Source organism: Asterias amurensis, chromosome 19 (assembly GCF_032118995.1).
Source record: "Asterias amurensis chromosome 19, ASM3211899v1".
Taxonomy (NCBI): Eukaryota; Metazoa; Echinodermata; class Asteroidea; order Forcipulatida; family Asteriidae; genus Asterias; species Asterias amurensis.
In genome coordinates, this window is record NC_092666.1 from 14,009,099 (window position 1) to 14,031,493 (window position 22,395).

At 39.1% G+C, this 22,395-nt stretch overlaps 1 protein-coding gene across 5 annotated transcripts; it reads left to right on the top strand.

Moving 5' to 3' along the window:
* Nucleotides 1-2,353: 2,353 nt before the first annotated feature.
* On the top strand, nt 2,354-22,000 carry LOC139951682 (E3 ubiquitin-protein ligase TRIM33-like). Of its 5 annotated transcripts, XR_011787821.1 has the most exons (5): nt 10,435-10,825; nt 13,952-15,232; nt 15,578-15,712; nt 16,541-16,683; nt 17,832-17,955. XR_011787821.1 is itself a non-coding variant. In XM_071950693.1 (4 exons), exons 2-4 carry the CDS (start codon nt 3,325-3,327, stop codon nt 6,363-6,365), a joined length of 1,950 nt encoding a protein of 649 aa, XP_071806794.1. In that variant the 5' UTR covers nt 2,354-2,536; nt 3,320-3,324; the 3' UTR covers nt 6,366-6,711. The 5 variants fall into 5 exon arrangements, 4 of the variants coding, with proteins under 4 accessions (XP_071806794.1, XP_071806793.1, XP_071806791.1 ...); XM_071950693.1 differs by lacking the exons at nt 10,435-10,825; nt 13,952-15,232; nt 15,578-15,712; nt 16,541-16,683; nt 17,832-17,955 and adding exons at nt 2,354-2,536; nt 3,320-4,600; nt 4,937-5,084; nt 5,840-6,711; XM_071950692.1 differs by lacking the exons at nt 10,435-10,825; nt 13,952-15,232; nt 16,541-16,683 and adding exons at nt 2,358-2,536; nt 3,320-4,600 and having other exon boundaries at nt 15,578-15,722; nt 17,832-22,000.
* Nucleotides 22,001-22,395: the final 395 nt, after the last annotated feature.

The following is a 22,395-nucleotide window of genomic DNA, read 5'->3' on the forward strand; positions in this document are numbered from 1 at the left end:
TACTGTACATGTACATGTACCATCTGTATACGGTACACTTACGGTACATGGGTACTTCACATATACATGTACATGTACCTTCTGTATACGGTACACTTACGGTACATGGGTACTTCCTAAGTAGCGCCTTGACGGTTTTGTAACTGCCAAAATTTAGGGCGGAGCTCATTATGCTAATGTTTACTAACAACCCGTTCTCATTGGTTGTTGGTTGACCTATAAACTCTCGCTGCGATGTCATCACAACGTTCTCTGTCTGCAAGCACTCGCACACATGTGCTCGTCGACGTAATTGTAAACAAGCCGTGGTTGTAGTTGCAATGGCGGCGGGCGAGGGAGAAATCCCTACTAGTAAAACAAAACAGAAAGTCGCTGGAAATCAGTGGTGTATAATTTGCAACACAACTACAGAAAATTTCAACAAAATATAACAACCGCGTTTAAAGCCATTGGACCCTTTCGGTAAAAAAAAAAAAAAAAAGTTCACAGATTTACAAATAATTTACAGGGCTTACAGAAGGTAATGGTGAAAGACTTCTCTTGAAATATTAGTCCATGAAATGCTTTACTTTTTGAGAAAACGGTAAAACAATATAAATTCTCGTTAGCGAGAATTACGGATTTGTTATAAACACATATGTCATGACACGGCGAAACGCGCGAAAACAGGAGTGGGTTTTCCCGTTATTTTCTCCCGACTCCGATGTCCGATTGAGCCTAAATTTTCACAGGTTTGTTATTTGATACATAAGTTGTGATATACGAAGTGTGGGCCTTGGACAATACTGTTTACCGAAAGGGTCCAATGGCTAATGGGTTTAGAAATAGAAGGAAGAAAATTAGAACATGTGAAATGTGTTTGAGAAAGGTTAAAAAAGTATCCAGGTTTCATGGGTTTCCGGCAAGATGGCTACTTGGTAAGAATTCTTAGGTGTTGGGCATATGACAGTACAACACACCCCATCCCCTTGAAGCACAAACACAGACCAGATGAGATAAGAAACCCAGCTGTTTATTTTGTCTTAATGTAGACATATATTATTTATTACGTTTCTCGCGGTAAATCAAAGTTGGGGATCGAAAATATGTGTTGTCGAAAACATACCAGACGGTAGAAGATGGCGTGTGGCTGAACAACAACTACAAGTAAAGTTCAATTTCATAAACTAACTCTTGCCATACTACTAGAACTACACTACAACATTACACTTATAGTACAGCAGCTTCCAATTCAGGGACATACCAGCTACGTTGTAATTATGATATGATGCTAGTCCTCGTGTTATAATGAAACGCAAGACAACGGAAGTTGTTCGAAGTTGTTCAACACCATTGCCGACCGGGCGGGTCTTGTCCGGCTCACCCGTCCGGCAGCACATTCAGACCCCTTACAATCATAGCTAATAATATTATACACCACGCTCCCGACACTGCTATAAAAAGCACGTAGTACAGTACATGTCCATACAGCTAGCGTACAGCGTACACACACACACACACACATACATACATACATGGACGTGGCATGATTGCTTGCAGTAATACGTCATTCTCAATCGCGCCTGTGATTGGCCAATATTTAGAATGACACGCCCACATCATGAATACCCTTTTATCGGAATTCCGATAAAGCTTTACAAACCCATCAAGGTTGTTGTTTGAGCCACGTGTATGAGGTTGAAAATACGACCGTACTCACGACTACGCTCTACTGTTCTCGCTGTACAATGTATGGTAATGTACAATTGTGTATGAACTGCATGCGTGTGCAGCGAACCGGGCCGGGAACAGTACGTCAACAGCCTTGATCAAGGCTACACTTCTAGTGGGTAATTGTACACCTTTGATCTACATGGATGCACTACCTTTAGTACTGCAGTACTGCAGTACTGCATAGAAAGCACAAACATCGAATGCGTACTGAGTGAAGCCAGTTTTCAAAAGCAGCATATGTTTCAGTTACCTATAATGTATACATAGGGTAAAGACCTCCATTTCTAAATAGCACTGTCAAGGGCAATTATTAAGAGTATTCATCAGCAGAATCACCAAGAGATTGCAGATCGTGACGTACAAGTATGAGTACAAAAAAGCTTCGAGTGTTCCCATTGTAGCTCGGTATATTTCGTATCATTGGCCTAGCTTACCTTTCTTACTAGACTTGTTGACAAGTCGTTAATGTTTGCCGCGGTAAGCATCTCACATGCAACTTTCGTGATGCTGCTTTTGTCTCAGGGAGACGACATTCTCGCGGGGGAAATTGCTCTCGCACGAGACTGCTAGAGGCGACTCGAAACAGCAGTAGTCTCACGGCCAAGTAGTCACGATATTACCATCACGTAACGAAATTCGCGACAAACTTTACGACTTGTCCACAAGTCTATTTTTCAAAAAGAGCTACGTGCAGATAGTGTTCTCACCTCTCACCTCTTCACAACGGCTACGCCCACTGGGACCTCATACCAGACTCTTTACACTACCCGTTGTAGGGTTGCAGCCATTTTCCCTCCTAAAGACTATTGCTCGCTCTTGTATGGTAAGTCTTTGGCTTGAAATTCATAATATATTGATACCGTGGTAATAATAGTTGGGGACGTTAGAAGATGCGTATTTGCGTCAAGACTGCAATTTTTACGAAAAACTAAAACCAACTGCTGCGTCGACGTTCATCGTAGCCGACTGACGCTCTTGGCCCCGGGTGGGCCATTGCTACAGCTGTCGACTAACTGACCCTAAAACAATCCCGTTAAGCCCATTCCTAGCGATGGATGGTGACTTACTGGCCTGTTTAAGCGTACTCTGTATAGATCATGTGATTTTTGCGTTCTATGTCTAATTATGGAGATGCGTTTCATTATTTACAGTTTTTGACTCCATTGTTATTGTTTACTCAACGGATATAGAGGTTGAACATGAAAGTATTATGGCAGTTGAACTTCCAAACTGTGCAGTCGTTTTTTTTTTTTTTTTGGGTTTTCTTTTTGTTGGGGGGGGGGGTGTAGGCCTAACTACATGTATAGTTTCATCTATAGCGCGAAAAAGGACACTTCCAGGTCAGTAGACCCACTGACCCTAATTCTGGATCTTAGGGGGTTCGACCCGTTCCACGTCAGTCTAACATGGAGAGTGGTTTTAAGTGTAAGCTTAACTGTGATTCTGTCATTTGGACACATCCATAATCATGTTGACACAGACTATTTGTGAAAACTGACCCGGGATAAGTTGGCCACCACGAGATCAAAATCGGGGTCAAATGTTCATCTTTTTCTTTGGTTGCTAAATCTAGTTTCTAATTTGTTTTATTTGTATTTTCTACTAGGTAAAATGGCGAGTGCATCTGCGGTACTCAAGGAAATTGGTCAAGACTTTTTGGAATGTGGTATTTGTTTTGAACGGTACACAAATCCCAAAATCCTCAGTTGCGTTCACAGCTTCTGTGAAAAATGTTTGGTTCAATACTATGGCAACGATGTTGTAAAAACTTGTCCAGTGTGTCGACAAGAGACACGACTACCAGTGCCAGGGGGCATCAGTGACCTCAAGACCAATATGTTCATAATAACATTGAGGGAAAAAGTCGAGCTCCAGGAGAAGGTTGCCAAACTATCAGACAAAGCACGACGCACATGTGAATTATGTACTGAGAACGAGGTTACACATCATTGTTTAAACTGCTCTCAGAATATCTGCCAGGGCTGCATGAACATTCACAGGCGAATCAAAGTTTCAGCTGATCACAAAGTTGGAACCTTAGAAGATATTCGCGAGGGAAAGGTTACCCTACCAGAGGTACAGAAGGAGTATACATGCAACACGCACAAGGGTGAGATCAATCGATTCTACTGTGAGACATGTCATGTCTTGATTTGTCACGTCTGCACTGTTGTAAACCATTGCAAACCCGAGCATCAGTACATTGATTGCGCATCAGCTTCTTCCAAACATAAGAGGGGTTTTAAAGTACTATTTCCCACTATTACCAATGAAATCAAACATTGTGAAGAATGTTTAGAGCATGCATGCAAAGCTCAGCAACAATTTGAAAGGAAAGTTTCGCAAACAGTGCAAGAGGTGAAGAAGGGAGCAGATTGGGCGAGGGACAAGGTGAAAGCCGAAGAAGACCGAATTCTGCGCGAGATCCGAGTCCTAAAGGAGGATCGCAGCGCAGCATTTGACGAACAAATAAAAACAATAAAATCTTTGATTCAGAGGAAGCAAGATACGCTGACCATCGCAAGAGATGTCACAAACAAAGGCTCAGATAGCGACTTTTTGTCTTTATTTCTAATCATCGACCAAGATTTGACTTTCTTAAAAAGTAATAAAGTCCCACCTCAGATTGACGCAAGTTTTCACTATCAGCAGCTCGATCAGACTGGTTCCATTAAACTAGGCAACCTGGAGATCGGAACTATTAAGTGGGAGCTGCGTCGTAAAGTCAGTCGAAAATGGATGAAGATGGAGTGGTTTTGTGATATAGTAACTCTGCCAGGTGATAGACTTGCAGTAACTACCGCCATCACCCCACTTTCACATGATGGAAAATTGGTTATCTGCAGAACTGATGGTGAACTTGAGAAAACTATTCCAATGAAGGGAAGTAAGTGTTCCGATGAAAACATGTTATTTCAATATCTCAACAGGAGGGCTTCGAATAGCTTGTGTGAAACAAAGATTGACGTTTGTAATTACAATCTTTGTGCCAAAGACGTGACGGGGGGGGGGGGGGGAGACAAACCAGCATAAAAGAAAAAAATGACTCTTCGAAAATGGGCTCTGACATGGTCGACATGTCGTCTGCTCCCGACTGCGAGGGCGGTGTGGGTTTGATTGCTGAACGAATCACCAATTGGACTCACGAATTAAAAAAAAAAAGTCTGCTAGATTTTCATGTAATCATTACAGGGTTTTTATTCTATTTATTTTCTTATGTCAGGGGGTCAAAGTGGCATAGCATCTTTTCGCAATGGCTTAATGGCGGCTGATGAGAACGGATGTGTCCAGATCTACAACGAGGATTTAACAACAACCTCCCAGCTTCATCCATTCCTTGATGGAAAGATAGACAAAAAGAGTAGGAAAAAGTAAAACATTTTTTATATTCAATTAATTGCGTTCTCTCAATATAATATTCTACCCCCTTAAATACTTTTTTTTCTTCGAAATCATTTCGTTCCCTTAAAAAAAACTCCTTCCCCCAAAATGCAAATTGTTTTCCTCGAAATAAACTTTGGTCATTTGATTTCAGCCACGGCCAAACAAACAAAGGCTCAGTTTGTGACTTTTTGTCTTTATTTCCAATCATCGACCAAGATTTGACTTTCTTAAAAAGTAATTATGTCCCACCTCAGATTGACGGAAGTGTCCACTATCAGCGGCTCGATCAGACTGGTTCCGGTAAACTAGGCAACCTTGGCAAGCGCCAATACCGGGCCAGAAAGCACATCATTTAAGTCTGTTGATCTTATGTCGTGTTTTGAACTGAATTGAATTGAAATTACATAAAATAATTCGTTCCTCAAAATAATAATTCGAAGGAACGAGTTGATTTAGCGACTACCGATGCCTTTTTAATTTTCAATTAATATTACGAGATCGCCGTAGAACTAAACCAGCCTGCTAATGTGTCTTTTTGTTTGCTTTGTATTGTTGATTTTCGGTGGGGTGTCAGGGTCCATATTGTTGCTTTTTAATGAAATTAAACTTTCATTGTATTGTTTCAAACAGAGTGAGATGAGAGACGTTGATATCGAAGCTAAGGAAACATAATTTCGAGGGAATAAAAATAAATAATTATTTGTTAACCATCGTATAATTTCTTTTGCAATTGTCTCTTTAGAGGATATCCCACGTTCGAGTCGCTTGATTTTTTCGATCCATACACGTGCATTTGTGTGAAGAAAGACGGTACTATTCTGGTAGGACATTCCAAGGAGAACGTGATAACCTTAATACACCGTCCTGCTGGTAAGCCAATGTACACTACCCGTATATCACTGCCGAAGTCACCGCGGTTCTTGGCCACTGACTGCAATGACAGAATAATTGTCAGTTGCGGTACTGGCCACCAAGTTATTGTTATCGATGACCAAGGTGCTACCCTAGTCACCATCAAACCCACCACGAATGGTCATTCTGTCAAGTACTGTAGTGGCGTATGCTGCGACGGCTCCGATATCTACGTGGCAGTTAACAACCATGACCCTGTTTCTGGTCATATCCATCGTTATGATGGTGATGGGAAGTTCATCTCCTGTATTATTCAGGGTCTGCATCGACCAATGGGAATCACATTCACGGAAGATGGGCAACATCACTTGGCAGTAGCAGACGGTAACAATGTGAGCATTTACCAAAAGGTTTAATTCTGTTCACTTCGTTACCTAACCAGTCGGCAGACGTTGTTTCTGTTTTAAGCGGTTTCGGTAATTAGCAGAAACACACCCCTTTTCGACGAGATTATAAAAACAAAAATAAAGGTTTTCGGCAACACTGCAGCCATTTATTTGTAGGCCTAATGTTTTCATCCAGATCACCCTTTTACTTAGGGGGTTCGGCCTTAGCCAAAACGTCTCCTTTTTTTCTCCTTTTCGCCATTATACAACTCACACCTGTTATCTTCATGTAACTCCTTGTACAATTGGTACCCTCTTGTTACTTGACCATGAGCAAGCCAGTTCTGCCGACTACCCCCGCCAGATTAACTGACCCATGTGACAACAATGAGAATACTTTCACTCACTGAGAAAAGGATGTATACTTTCCAAGATTTGGTGGCCCAACTCGGAAATTCTTTAATGGAGATTTCCCGCAATGAAACATGAATACTGACCGTGATTGTTATTCTAAAGTTCTACAAATCCTTGATGGTAGCCATAGTTACTGTTCATCTAACCCGAAAAGCAGTGCATAGTCTTTAATAATTTGTTGTTTAAAACAATCATTGATCAGGTTTGTGTTTAAATGCATTGCAAGTGTAGCGCTATTTCCGGTCGTGACTCGCCCTTCAAATAAGCAATCATCGCTTCGATATTTGTTTTCGCCCATTGCCTTTTTGTGATGCTTTTTAAAGGTATTTTGTTTTCTCTAAATCGTTTATAAAAAGGAAATCCTTACCAGAAAAATCTGGAAATGTTTGAGAGTGGCAATCATGTACAGAAAAAAGAAATTGCTTCCGGGTCAGCCTAAAAATCAGTCAATGTAGCGCCCTCTGCTGTTGACTTTTATTTACAGAACGTCGCCAATAAGGCAAGTGTTCCTAGATAGCCAAGTACGACGCAATGATACATTATGAACAAGTTTAACTTTAACAACTATGTTGTGTTTATCTGTTTACTTTTTAATGACATACATGCAGTTACTTGAGTTATAAGCTGATGACATTGCACATCTTTTAACAATTCTCGTCTACAGATTAAACAATTTAACATTAAAATATAATATTTACATTTATTGTATAACTATGTCACTTTGTAATTTGGTTTCACTTCATTATTTTAACAATGTTGTTTCAGGAAAAGTGACTTAAATGGGATCTCAACAACAAAAACTAGTTCTATAAAACAATTTTTTATTGAAATGGGAACTGCTGTACATGGTACATATGGCATGTATCCTAACCCCTAAAATGGCACAACCGTTACCCCCCCCCCCTAACACCCTTCAACAATTATTCACTGGAGAGCAGCAATCCACCTGCACTCCTTCTTACTGCGCCTTGAACACCCATCAGGGTGGATACGTGCGCATTACAAATCTTATTATTATTGTTATTATTATAATTTCGCAACCCACCCCAGCCCAGATCCTATGGAATTCCTTCTATATTAACATTATTACTAATATATATGCCTGTCCATTGCTATGCCTGTCCATTGCTGTACATAATGTCACATAAAGTTCGTACACTTTCAGAAATGTCTTTTCATTTGCCTTTCTAGATCGGTACTAAAACCACATCATTTCAGAGACTTGGTAAAAGTGTTTTACATTTTATACTAATACAGTGTTCGTACACTTTCAGCTGGCATTGTAAATATTGACATGATTATGTTATTCATTTGAGTGCATTTTAACATATTCATGAGATAAAATCAACCAATTAGTAGTTTGAAAGAATTATGTTCTCATGTACATTCTATGGTTCAAATCAAAACAGTCCAGGAAGTATTTTACCTTTTTATCAATGTAGGCCTACACATCATACAGTGAGGCACTGGACACTAAGCAAAATATTACAAACTTTGCACGGTGGGGGTACAATCAAGTGAGGTGTGGGGTGACACCGTGTACATAAATCTCTAAAGTGGTCTGATATTAATCTTTCATGAGAATGTAGCCCGTAACAATTATTATAGTTAGCTTCCGTGTGTATTTACTTGGCTGTTGTCTGTACACTTTCAGTAATTTGTAAACTTGTGTTTATAAAGTGTATTTAGTGCCTAATTTGTAGTTTGTGTTTTGTATTTAGGGGCAAGGGCACTGGACACCTTTGGAATTTGTCAATATTGGTCGTCGAAGTTGCGAGAGAATAATGAAAGAATAAATACCCTTGTCACACAGAATGTGTGCTTTCAGATGCCTTGAATTCGAGACCTCAGCTGAGGTCTCGAATTCAATTCAATTTCTTTTAGTGAGAAATTACTTCTTTCTCAAAAACTTCGTTACTTTAGAGGGAGCCACCATTTCTCTTAATGTTTTATACTATCAACAGCTCTCCATTGCTCGTTACCAAGTAGGTTTTTATGCTAACAATTACTTTAAGTAGATTGCTTAGTGCCTTTTACATTATAAACAATTTTGTTTACATTATTATGACTACTCAAATATCGGATGAATTGAAAAGTTGGCTGTAAATTATGTTGTCATTACACTCTCAATGACTCCGGGTCAGAATAGACCTTCCGTCGATTTCACCAAACTCTTCCTAGCTTAGGATTAATCTATACGTAGGACGCACTGAACCCATCCTAAGTTAGGACGGGTTACTCGTCCTAACTCGAGTTAGAATTAATCCTAGCGTTTCGTGAAATCGGCTGCTTGATCCGGATCCCGTGATGGGGACTGACCCATTTCTGTGTCAGCTATGACCCGGAACACGTGCCAAGTGACCCTTGAATGGGTGAAACTAACGCAGAATCCGAGTTGTAAACATGTTCCGGATTAACCTGACATGTAAATGTGTCCGTACACACATAATCCGGGTAAATCCTAATCCGGGTGATTAGAGTTTCTGTAAACGAGTATCAAATGTGTATAACGTTTAGCAAAGTAATAAAATGTGTACTCTATGTATCCTGTCAATCGATGGTCCTTACTTAAAGATATCTCTATATATTGTTAACGCCCTTAAAAAAAAACTTTAAAAAAACTTGACTGTGCCAGGTATAAAACAAAAATTGAGTGAGATCTCAACAAATACCCACCAAGTGGCATTATTTATTAGCAGAAATATTTATTTGGGGTCAAGCGCAAGCTAAGACATTACTAATTAGGGAGACTACTTAATTATCGAACCATTAATTTGAGTGTTTTCTATCCAATGAGGGTGAAAGACTGGAGCGAGGCATCTGGGAGGTGGGGGGGGGGTTGCCAAACTTTAATCACTGATCACGCATAAAAATATGTTCCCCTTAGCGCCAACGAATACAAGCTGTCAGTCTCTACCAAGCTCGCCATTCTGGGAGTCAAAGGCCGAAACCAGATATCTTAACATGCGTGCTTAATTTACATACATTGTAAAGAATTGATTCCCATCACAACCAAGAGTTGTTGTGGTGATCACGTGAGGTGAACCGGGTCAATCAGTCCTACTGTTTGATACTCGTCTGCTCATTACAGACGACCTGTAACGACTATTACCCCAGAAATATCGGCTAGTGGCCATAACTTACCAAACAAATTGAAGCCATTTCCACAACCATTTATTAGGGAGGGACCAGTTGAGATGATGGGTGTTCCTTTTTTTCAATTGGGGTTGGGGGCACCTTTGATCTACATGGATGCACTACCTTTAGTACTGCATAGAAAGCACAAACATCAAATGCGTACTGAGTGAAGCCAATTTTCAAAAGCAGCATATGTTTCAGTAACCTATAATGTATACATAGGGTAAAGACCTCCATTTCTAAATAGCACTGTCAAGGGCAATTATTAAGAGTAACATCAGCAGAATCACCAAGACAACTTTGAACAGGTACGTTGGTAATGTTGCGATTGCAATATTATGAGAACACTTTGAACCTGGGAGTGACTTCAACGGCGATATCAGCTCTATAGCTAACAATGCATTAACGTTTACACTACAAATCCACAAGCAAATTGGTAAACAACTGTGGCTGATTTTGTCAGAACAAAACCAGTCCGTTGAACATTCTCAAGTAGACTGCCTTATCAGTCACAGTTAATACAGTTAATATTAAACCATGGAGGTAGACTAACCTAAGTCGTTAATGTTTGCCGTAATAAGCATCTCACATGCAACTTTCGTGATGCTGCTTTTGTCTCAGGGAGACGACATTCTCGCGGGGGAAATTGCTCTCGCACGAGACTGCTGGAGGCGAGTCGAAACAGCAGTAGTCTCACGGCCAAGTAGTCACGATATTACCATCACGTCACGAAATTCGCCGGGAGAGTAGGTACGCGACAAACTTTACGACTTGTCCACAAGTCTATTTTTCAAAAAGAGCTACGTGCAGATAGTGTTCTCACCTCTCACCTCTACACAACGGCTACGCCCACTGGATGGGACCTTCTACCAGACTCTTTACACTAACCGTTGTAGGGTTGCAGCCATTTTCCCTCCTAAAGACTATTGCTCGCTCTGGTATGGTAAGTCTTTGGCTTGAAATTTATAATATATTGATACCGTGGTAATAATAGTTGGGGACGTTAGAAGATGCTTATTTGCGTCAAGACTGCAATTTTTACGAAAAAAAAATCGTTCATCGTAGCCGACTGACGCTCTTGGCCCCGGGTGGGCCATGGCAACAGCTGTCGACTAAACTGACCCTAAAACAATTCCGTTAAGCCCATTTCTAGCGATGGATGGTGACTTACTGGCCTGTTTAAGTGTACTCTGTATAGATCATGTGATTTTTGCGTTCTTTGTCTTATTATGGAGACGCGTTTCATTATTTACAACTTTGACTCCATTGTTATTGTTTACTCAACGGATATAGACGTTGAAGATGAAAATATTATGGCAGTTGAACTTTTTTTTTAGGTGTTCGGGCCAACAGCCCGAAACACCTCTTATTTTTGTTCGGTTTTTTTTAGGTGTTCGGGCCAACAGCCCGGAACACCTCTTATTTTTGTTCGGTTTTTTTTTTTTATTGATACTTCTTCTTCTTCTTCTTCTTCTTCTTCTGTACGTCCCTTGTCCCCCTACAAAAACATCTTTCCAAACATCGTATGAACTTGAAACTTCACACATAGTTAGATATTTATTAGGAGAAGAAACCGTGTGAGTTACGTTATGATGACGTCATCAATTCTTGAGTTATGAATATTCAAAGTTTATTCATTCAAAAAATCATAACTTTTGATCTACATGAGGGATTTTTACAATCGAAACATCATCGGAATTGTCATTAAAAACTCCGTAAACGCCTCACAGACATGACCCCATTTTGATGTTGTCTTCCGGCTCAAAAGAGAGGTTGAAAATTTCAAAATTCACGTCTAAAGAACAACGTAAATCCCCATTGGTATGTGCATAAACATTGCACGTGTATTAGCGGTGCAGCAGAGCACGCTCCAGTGATCGTCCATTCTGCTTATTAGCGGCGATTGTCCGCTAAAAAAATCACACTTCCCAAGCACATATAAAGTTGAAACTTCACACCTGGTTAGATATGTATAAGGAGAAGAAACCGTTTGAGTTATGTCACGATGACGTCATCAATTCTTGAGTTATGAATTTTCAAAGTTTATTATTTTAAAAAATCATAACTTTTGATCTACATGATGGGTTGTTACAATCGACACATCATCGGAAAGTTCGTTAAAAACTCCGTAAATGCCTCGCAGACGTGATCCCATTTTGAGCTCGTCTTCTGGTTCAAAATCGAGTTTGAAAGTTCACAATTTCTTGTATAAAGAACTACGAAATTTCCCCATTGGTTGTGCGTAACACTTGTGGCGTACACGTGTAGTGTATAAGGCATAATTTATTTGGTGGCATGCTGCCAAGTTTGTTGTACTCTGTGCCATAGCGTGATATGCATAGAGCTATATAGCTATGCAGAACGCTGCGAAAACGATTTCATTTCAATCTTCAGCGTCAAATTGTTCAAATGTTACCCTTCTGATGGCTTAGTGGTCAATGTGGAATTGAAGACGAAGTTTCGCTGAGATGGCCACCTACTTCAGTGATTAATGGGACTTTTAATTATGTGAGAAAACAACAGTACAAAATGACGAACATTGGTCATGTTTTGGTTAAACACCGAGAAGAATAGAGACGTTACATCGATCGACCACTCCCCCCGGGTGAAGGGCGTTTTGGGCCCACGGAATTCACGTCAGTATTACGATATCTATTACTTCTTGAACTTAGCATAATCATCAACTGTTTTGATTATTTGTTAAAACAACTATCCAAGTTATTTTGAGTTAAATATTTTGAAGAAAAAAAAATCTCTGAAATAACATAAGCCCTTTCAAACTTTCTCTAGTAGGAAAGGACGTTACGTAAACTAATCTATTTCTACCTCCATGCACAGACATGGATGTTACAATACAAAACATTCAAAGAAAACAGAATGGTTAAAGCATAAGGCCCAAGCAATTAGGAGTGGTCTTGCTAAAATAAACTGCCGGATTAAACAAAACTTTAGTACAAACAAATCAATAAAACAATCCAGATTTTCATCTTCTTCTTCTCTTCGTCCCTTGTCCTCGAACAAAAGCACACTTCCCAAACTCGTATGAACTTGAAACTTCGCACATAGTTAGATATGCATTAGGAGTGGAATAATGTGTTAGTTAGGTCATGATGATGTCATCCATTCTTGAGTAATAAAAATTCAAATTATTACTTCAAAAAGTCATTATTTTTGATTCACGTTTTTTTTTTTTTACTTCTTTTTAAAAATATTATCAATAGAGCGCGAAAAAGCTTCATGAAGAATAGTCTTCGTTCAAGGCGGTTAAAACATACATGCCCCTTACAGTCTTTTCTTCAGTCGTCAGTCAATATTTCCTAAGTTCATATTTCCTAAACTACATAAGCTATTTTGACAATCTGTACATCATATGAAAGGGCTTTACGTACTTGACAGAACTGGATATGTTGGTGAACTTTCGTTGACCTTTTGACCTGTTTAAACGGGAAGTGACTGTGAAATGATTTGAAAGGGCGTGGTTTATTGTCTTTTAGGTCGAAAAAACATCCTTTGATGCTTTACCATCACACCATACAAGTATTACCGATGACATTACCAAACATACACTTTTACTACATGACGTAATCATGTGGTTTTGACAGTTTTTGCAATTTGAATCATTTATTACAAATCTTGAGAACAAAGCAAGGTGTAATATTTGTTTTTTAATCCAGGCTTTTACTCCCGGAAACCGAACACCTTGAGTTTGTTCACAAACTCTCAATCTCTAGTTTTTTTTTGCTTTTGGGTTTATGCCTAACTACATGTATAGTTTCATCTATAGCGCGAAAAGGACACTCCCGGGTCAGTAAACCCACTGACCCTAATTCTGGATATCAGGGGGTTCGACCCGTTCCAGGTCAGTCTAACATGGAGAGTGGTTTTAAGTGTAAGCTTAACTGTGATTCTGTCATTTGGACACATCCATAATCATGTTGACATAGACTATTTGTGAAAACTGACCCGGGATGAGTCGGCCACCACAAAATCGGGGTCAAATGTTCATCTTTTTCTTTGGTTGCTAAATCTAGTTTCTAATTTGTTTTCTTTGTATTTTCTACTAGGTAAAATGGCGAGTGCATCTGCGGTACTCAAGGAAATTGGTCAAGACTTTTTGGAATGTGGTATTTGTTTTGAACGGTACACAAATCCCAAAATCCTCAGTTGCGTTCACAGCTTCTGTGAAAAATGTTTGGTTCAATACTATGGCAACGATGTTGTAAAAACTTGTCCAGTGTGTCGGCAAGAGACACGACTACCAGTGCCAGGGGGCATCAGTGGCCTCAAGACCAATGGGTTCATTTTAACATTGAGGGAAAAAGTCGAGCTCCAGGAGAAGGTTGCCAAACTATCAGACAAAGCACGACGCACATGTGAATTATGTACTGAGAACGAGGTTACACATCATTGTTTAAACTGCTCTCAGAACATCTGCCAGGGCTGCATGAACATTCACAAGCGAAGCAAAGTTTCAGCTGATCACAAAGTTGGAACCTTGGAAGATATTCGCGAGGGAAAGGTTACCCTACAAGAGGTACAGAAGGAGTATACATGCAACACGCACAAGGGTGAGATCAATCGATTCTACTGTGAGACATGTCATATCTTGATTTGTCACGTTTGCGCTGTTTATAACCATTGCAAACCCGAGCATCAGTACATTGATTGCGCAACAGCTTCTTTAAAATTTAAGAAAGTTTTTAAAGAACTCTTTCCCACTATTACCAACGAAATCAAACATTTTGAAGAATGTTTAGAGCTTGCATGCACAGCTCAGCAAGAATTTGAAAGGAAAATTTTACAAAAAGTGCAAGAGGTAAAGATTGGAGCAGATCGGCTGAAGGACAAAGTGAAAGCCGAAGAAGACCGAATTCTGCGCGAGATCCGGGTCCTAAAGGAGGATCGCAGCACAGCATTTGACGAACAAATAAAAACAATAAAATCTTTGATTCAGAGGAAGCAAGACACGCTGACCATCGCAAGAGATGTCACAAACAAAGGCTCAGATAGTGACTTTCTGTCTTTATTTCCAATCATCGACCAAGATTTGACTTTCTTAAAAAGTAATAAAGTCCCACCTCAGATTGACGCAAGTTTTCACTATCAGCGGCTCGATCAGACTGGTTCCATTAAACTAGGCAACCTGGAGATCGGAACTAAAAAGTGGGAGCTGCGTCGTGGAGTCAGTCGTGATTGGATGGCGATGGAATTTTTTGGTGATATAGCAACTCTGCCAGGTGACAGACTTGCAGTAACTACCGCCATCACCCCACTTTCACATGATGGAAAATTGGTTATCTGCAGAACTGATGGTGAACTTGAGAAAACTATTCCACTGAAGGGAAGTAAGTGTTCCGATGAAAACATGTTATTTCAATATCTCAACAGGAGGGCTTCGAATAGCTTGTGTGAAACAAAGATTGACGTTTGTAATTACAATCTTTGTGCCAAAGACGTGACGGGGGGGGGGGGGGGAGACAAACCAGCATAAAAGAAAAAATGACTCTTCGAAAATGGGCTCTGACATTATTTTGATGGTCGACATGTCGTCTGCTCCCGACTGCGAGGGTGGTGTGGGTTTGATTGCTGAACGAATCACCAATTGGACTCACGAAAAAAAAAAAAAAAAGTCTGCTAGATTTTCATGTAATCATTACATGGTGTTTATTCTATTTATTTTCTTATGTCAGGGGGCCATGGCATAGCATCTTTTAGTAATGCCTTAATGGTGGCTGATATGAACGGATGTGTCCAGATCTACAACGAGGATTTCACAACAACCTCTCAGCTTTATCCAACCCTTGATGGAAAGATAGACAAAAAGAGTAGGAAAAAGTAAAACATATATTGTATTCAATTAATTGCGTTCTTTCAATATAATATTTTCATCCCCCTTAAATACTGTTTTTTTCTTCGAAATCATTTCGTTCCCTTAAACAAAAGTCCTTCCCCCAAAATGCTAATTAATTTTGTTTTCCTCGAAATAAACTTTGCTCATTTGATTTCAGCCACGGCCAAACAAACAAAGGCTCAGTTTGTGACTTTCTGTCTTAATTTCCAATCATCGACCAAGATTTGACTTTCTTAAAAAGTAATTATGTCCCACCTCAGATTGACGCAAGTTTCCACTATCAGCGGCTCGATCAGACTGGTTCCGGTAAACTAGGCAACCTTGGCAAGCGCCAATACCAGGACGGAAAAGCATATCAATTTAAGTCTTTTGATCTTCTGTCGTGTATTGAATTTAATTGAATTGAAATTACATAAAATAATTCGTTCCTCAAAATAACAATTCGAAGGAACGAATGTGTATTTTAGCGACTACCGATGCCTTTTTAATTTTCAGTTAATATCACGGGATCGCCGTACACTGTAAACAAATTGGGTAAAAAAAATGCCCAGCTGTTTACCCAATTAAGGGCGAATAGTGAACTCCTCCAACTTTTGGGCAAAATATTACCCATCAAAGTTAGGCACTCTGATTGCCAAATATTTTGTGTAACCAACAGTTGGGTAATTTTTTGTTTACCCATTTTCTGGGTATTTAATACATTATCAATAACCCACTTATTGGGCGAAGATTTTATTAATGATTTAACCCTTTTCTTTGTTATCCAACAAATGGTGATTGTATTTAACCCTTTGATTTACAGTTTCTTGTGTGATACGTCATACAACCAGGCGTAGAAAATATCATTTCCACGATGGCAAACGGTGGTGAGCTGTGACCTTCCAAGGCCTTGGCATCTCTCTCAAAATCGAGAGGGTGCTCAGTGGTTTGTAGATGCTTTGGAAGGTTAGTTTTCAACTAAATACTGTTTGTTTCCTGTTCAGTTGTTGTACACAGTCGTGACAGTTGCAGCGCAAGCACACGCATACATGCCACAACCAGCGTTGCACATAATGGCATGATAAAACTGAAACTAAAAACTGAAACTAGTTCAACAGTAGTGTCACTTTGTTGCTCCCTCTGCAACCAACACGACTATGTACGACTGAATAGAAAACACAACTTCATGTTTTGTTCAAAACTAACCTTCAAATTTGATCTACAGAACTAAAACAGCCTGCTAATGTGTCTTTTTCTTTTCTTTGTATTGTTGATTTTCGGTGGGGTGTCAGGGTCCATATTGTTGCTTTTTAATTAAGTTAAACTTTCATTGTATTGTTTCAAGCAGAGTGAGCAGGGAGACGTTGATATCGAAGCTAAGGAAACATAATTTCGAGGGAATGAAAATAAATAATTATTTTTTAACCATCGTATAATTTCTTTTGCAATTGTCTCTTTAGAGGATATATCAGGATGTCGGACGAGATGCCTTGGGCAATTTTCTATCAACACACGTGCATTTGTGTCGAATTATTTTAGCGACTACCGGTGCCGTTCTAATTTTCAAGTCACCTGGAAGTGGTATTTTGTCAAAATAAAGCTTTTTTGTTTCAAAACGTACAAACTCACGACTAGGACTTGAATGTACTTGCACGTACGTGTGTTCGATGTTCGATCGAGGCAAAGTCTTCCTCGATTGACGTCACAAAAGGGGTAGGCGGAGTCACCCCCTACACAACTTTATTTAATTTTTTAAACATATAAATCGTGACAAACAATTACTCAAAAAATTATTTTATTGTTCAGGAACATACTCTAATTTTTGAAAGAAAAAATCTATTTCCAGGTGCCTTTCAATTAATATTACGAGATCGCCGTAAACTAAAACAGCCTGCTAATGTGTCTTTTTCTTTGCTTTGTATTGTTGATTTTCGGTGGGGGTGTCAGGGTCCACGCTGTTGCTTTTTAATTAAATTAAACTTTCATTGTATTGTTTCAAGCAGAGTGAGATGAGAGACGTTAATATCGAAGCTAAGGAAACATAATTTCGACGGAATGAAATAATTAATTAATTTTCAACCATCGTATAATTTCTTTTGTAATTGTCTCTTTAGAGGAGATTCCAAGATGTTGGACGAGATGCCCCGGGCAATTTTCAATCAATACACGTGCATTTGTGTGAAGAAAGACGGTACTATTCTGGTAGGACATTCCAAGGAGAACGTGATAACCTTAATACACCGTCCTGCTGGTAAGCCAATACACACTACCCGGATATCACTGCCGAAGTCACCGTGGTTCTTGGCCACTGACTGCAATGACAGAGTGGTTGTCAGTGGCTTTGACGATAACCAAGTTATTGTTATCGATGACCAAGGTGCTACCCTAGTCACCATCAAACCCACCATGAATGGTCAGCCTGTCAAGTACTGTAGTGGCGTATGCTGCGACGGCTCCGATATCTACGTTGCAATTTTCAATGTTGCCACTGATTCTGGTCATATTCATCGTTATGATGGTGATGGGAAGTTCATCTCCTGTATTATTCAGGGTCTGTGCTTTCCAATGGGAATCACATTCACGGAAGATGGTCGACATCACTTGGCAGTAGCAGGCGTAAACGATTTGAACATTTACCAAAAGGTATAATTCTGTCCACTTCGTTACCTAACCAGTCGGCAGGCGTTGTTTTTGTTTTAAGCTGTTTCGGATATAAATATAGCAGGAACACACTTTTTTTCGTCGAGATTATTGAAAAAGGGGTTTTCGGCAACACTGTAGCCATTTATTTATTGTTTTCATAGAGATAACCCTTTTACTAAGGGGGTTTCGGCCTTATTTTGTTGCCCAGGTTTTGTAGTTTATGTTTTAATGGACTTTGAAGTATTTTTTACATTAATGTAACTATGTTCACACAACGGATTAAGCTCAAATGTTCACTTGTTTGTTTCAGTTTGTAAAATGCTTTTATAAGTACTTTATAGTTATTGCCTAGGTTTTGTAGTTTTTGTTTTTAAAGGCAGTTGACACTATTGGTAATTTGTTACTCAAAATAATTTTTAGCATAAAACCTTACTTGGTAACGATTAAAGGAAAGAAGTTGATATTATAAAACATTGTGAGAAACGGCTTCCTCTGAAGTGACATAGTTTTCAAGAAAGAAGATATTTCGCGAATTTGATTTCGAGACCTCAGATTTAGAATTTGAGGTCCCGAAATCAACCATCAGGAGCACACAACTTCGTGTGACAAGGTTTTTTTTTCTTCATTACAATCTCGCAATTTTGACGACCAACATTGAGCTCAAATTTTCACAGGTTTGTTATTTTATGCATAGCGATACACTAAGTGAGAAGACTGGCTTTACCAATAGTGTCCAGTGTCTTTACACGATTGTTATTAAAACACAACAGATTAAGCTAATGTTCACTTGTTTGTTACTTCATGCATTATTGTTGATCAATCAAAACATGACTGGAAAGCTCCAAGACAAACGGGCCAACAATACATCCTTTTCGCTTTTATACAACTCACACCTGTTATCTTCATGTAACTCCTTGTACAAATGGTGTACCCTCTTGTAACAGCAGTTCTGCCGACTACCCCCGCCATATTAACTTACCCATGTGATGACCTATGTGATGACAATGAGAATACTTTAGAAAAGGATGTATACTTTCCAAGATTTGGTGGCCCAACTCGGAAATTCTTTAATGGAGATTTCCCGCAATGAAACATGAATACTCACCGTGACTGTTATATAGTTCTACAAATCGTTGATGGCAGCCATAGTTACTGTTAATTTAACCCGAAAAGCAATGCATAGTCTTTAATAATTTGTTGTTAAAAAAATCATTGATCAGGTTTGTGCTTAAATGCAGTGCAAGTGGTGCGCGATTTTCGTTTGTGACTCGCCCTTCAAATAAGCAATTCTAAAATTCGATCGGATCGATATTTGTTTTCACCTAAATTGCCTTTTTGTGATGCTTTTCAAAGGCATTTTGTTTTCTCTAAATCGTTTATAAAAAGGAAATCCTTACCAGAAAAATCTGGAAATGTTTGAGGGTGGTAATCATGTACAGAAAAAAGAAATTGCATCCGGGTCAGCCTAATATCAGTCAATGTAGCGCCCTCTGCTGTTGACTTTTATTTACAGAACGTCGCCAATAAGGCAAGTGTTCCTAGATAGCCAAGTACTGTACGACGCAATGATACATTATGAACAAGTTTAACTTTAACAATTATGTTGTGTTTATCTGTTTACTTTTTAATGACATACATGCAGTTACTTGAGTTATAAGCTGATGACATTGCACATCTTTTAACAATTCTCGTCTGCAGATTAAACAATTTAACATTAAAATATAATATTTACATTTATTGTATAACTATGTCACTTTGTAATTCGGTTTCACTTCATTATTTCAACAATGTTGTTTCAGGAAAATTGACTTAAATTGGATCTCAACAACAAAAACTAGCTCTATAAAACAATTTTTAATTGAAATGGGAACTGCTGTACATGGTACATATGGCATGTATTCAAACCCCTAAAATGGCACAACCGTTACCCCCCCCCCCACCCCCCTAACACCCTTCAACAATTATTCACTGGAGAGCAGTAATCCACCTGGACTCCTTCTTACTGCGCCTTGAACACCCATCAGGGTGGATACGTGCGCATTACAAATCTTATTATTATTGTTATTATTATAATTTCGCAACCCACCCCAGCCCAGATCCTATGGAATTCCTTCTATATTAACATTATTACTAATAGATATGCCTGTCCATTGCTATGCCTGTCCATTGCTGTACATAATGTCACAAAAAGTTCCTACACTTTCAGAAATGTCTTTTCATTTGCCTTTCTAGATCGGTACTAAAACCACATCATTTCAGAGACTTTGTAAAAGTGTTTTACATTTTATACTAATACAGTGTTCGTACACTTTCAGCTGGCATTGTTAATATTGACATGATATGTTATTCATTTGAGTGCATTTTTTAATATTCACGAGATGAAATCAAGCAATTAGTATTTTGAAAGAAAAATATCCTCATGTACATTCTAGTAATGGTACTAACATCAAAATAGTCCAGAAACTTGATTGAAGTGTTTTACCTTTTTATGCACCCATCATACAGTGAGCAGCACTGGACACTAAGCAAAATTGCAAACTTTGCACGGTGGGGGTACAATCAAGTGAGGTGTGGGGTGACACCATGTACATAAATCTCTTAAGTGGTCTGATATTAATCTTTTATGAGAATGTAGCCCGTAACAATTAATTTAGTTAGCTTCCGTGTGTATTTGGCTGTTGTCTGTACACTTTCAGTAACTTGTAAACTTGTGTTTATAAAGTGTATTTATTGCCTAATTTGTAGTTTTTGTTTAGTATTTAGGGGCTAAGGGCACTGGACACCTTAGGAATTTGTCAATATTGGTCGTCGAAGTTGCGAGAGAATAATGGAAGAATAAACACCCTTGTCACACAGAATGTGTGCTTTCAGATGCCTTGAATTCGAGACCTCAGCTGAGGTCTCGAAATCAATTCAATTTCTTTTAGTGAGAAATTACTTCTTTCTCAAAAACTTCATTACTTCAGAGGGAGCCACCATTTCTCACAATGTTTTATACTATCAACAGCTCTCCATTACTCGTTACCAAGTAGGTTTTTATGCTAACAATTACTTCAAGTATAGCGCTTGGTGCCTTTAACATTATAAACAATTTTGTTTACATTATTATGACTACTCAAATATCGGATGAATTGAAATGTTGGCTGTAAATTATGTTGTCATTACACTCTCAATGACTCCGGTCAGAATAGACCTGCCGTCGATTTCACCAAACTCTTCCTAACTTAGGATTAATCTATACGTAGGACGCACTGAACCCATCCTAAGTTAGGACGGGTTACTCGTCCTAACTCGAGTTAGGATTAATCCTAGCGTTTCGTGAAATCGGCTGCTTGATCCGGATCCCGTGATGGGGACTGACCCATTTTTGTGTCAGCTATGACCCGGAACACGTGCCAAGTGATCCTTGAATGGGTGAAACTAACGCAGAATCCGAGTTGTAAACATGTTCCGGATTAACCTGACATGTAAATGTGTCCGTACACACATAATCCGGGTAAATCCTAATCCGGGTGATTAGAGTTTCTGTAAACGAGTATCAAATGTGTATAACGTTTAGCAAAGTAATAAAATGTGTACTCTATGTATCCTGTCAATCGATGGTGCTTACTTAAAGACATCTCTATATATTGTTAACGCCCTTAAAAAAAAACTTTAAAAAAAACTTGACTGTTCCAGGTATAAAACAAAAATTGAGTGAGATCTCAACAAATACCCACCAAGTGGCATTATTTATTAGCAGAAATATTTATTTGGGGTCAAGCGCAAGCTAAGACATTACTAATTAGGGAGACTACTTAATTATCGAACCATTAATTTGAGTGTTTTCTATCCAATGAGGGTAAAAGACTGGAGCGAGGCATCTGGGAGGTGGGGGGGGGGGTTGCCAAACTTTAATCACTGATCACGCATAAAAATATGTTCCCCTTAGCGCCAACGAATACAAGCGGTCAGTCTCTACCAAGCTCGCCATTCTGGGAGTCAAAGGCCGAAACCAGATATCTTAACATGCGTGCTTAATTTACATACATTGTA

Excerpts from the sequence above, each read along its gene's own strand:
- LOC139951682 (XM_071950690.1), top strand. The coding sequence starts at position 10,744 with ATGGGACCTTCTACCAGACTCTTTACACTAACCGTTGTAGGGTTGCAG. Across the intron at positions 10,826-13,951 it reads AAAGACTATTGCTCGCTCTG|GTAAAATGGCGAGTGCATCT; the intron begins GTATGGTAAGTC and ends ATTTTCTACTAG. Across the intron at positions 15,233-15,577 it reads AACTATTCCACTGAAGGGAA|GGGGCCATGGCATAGCATCT; the intron begins GTAAGTGTTCCG and ends TTCTTATGTCAG.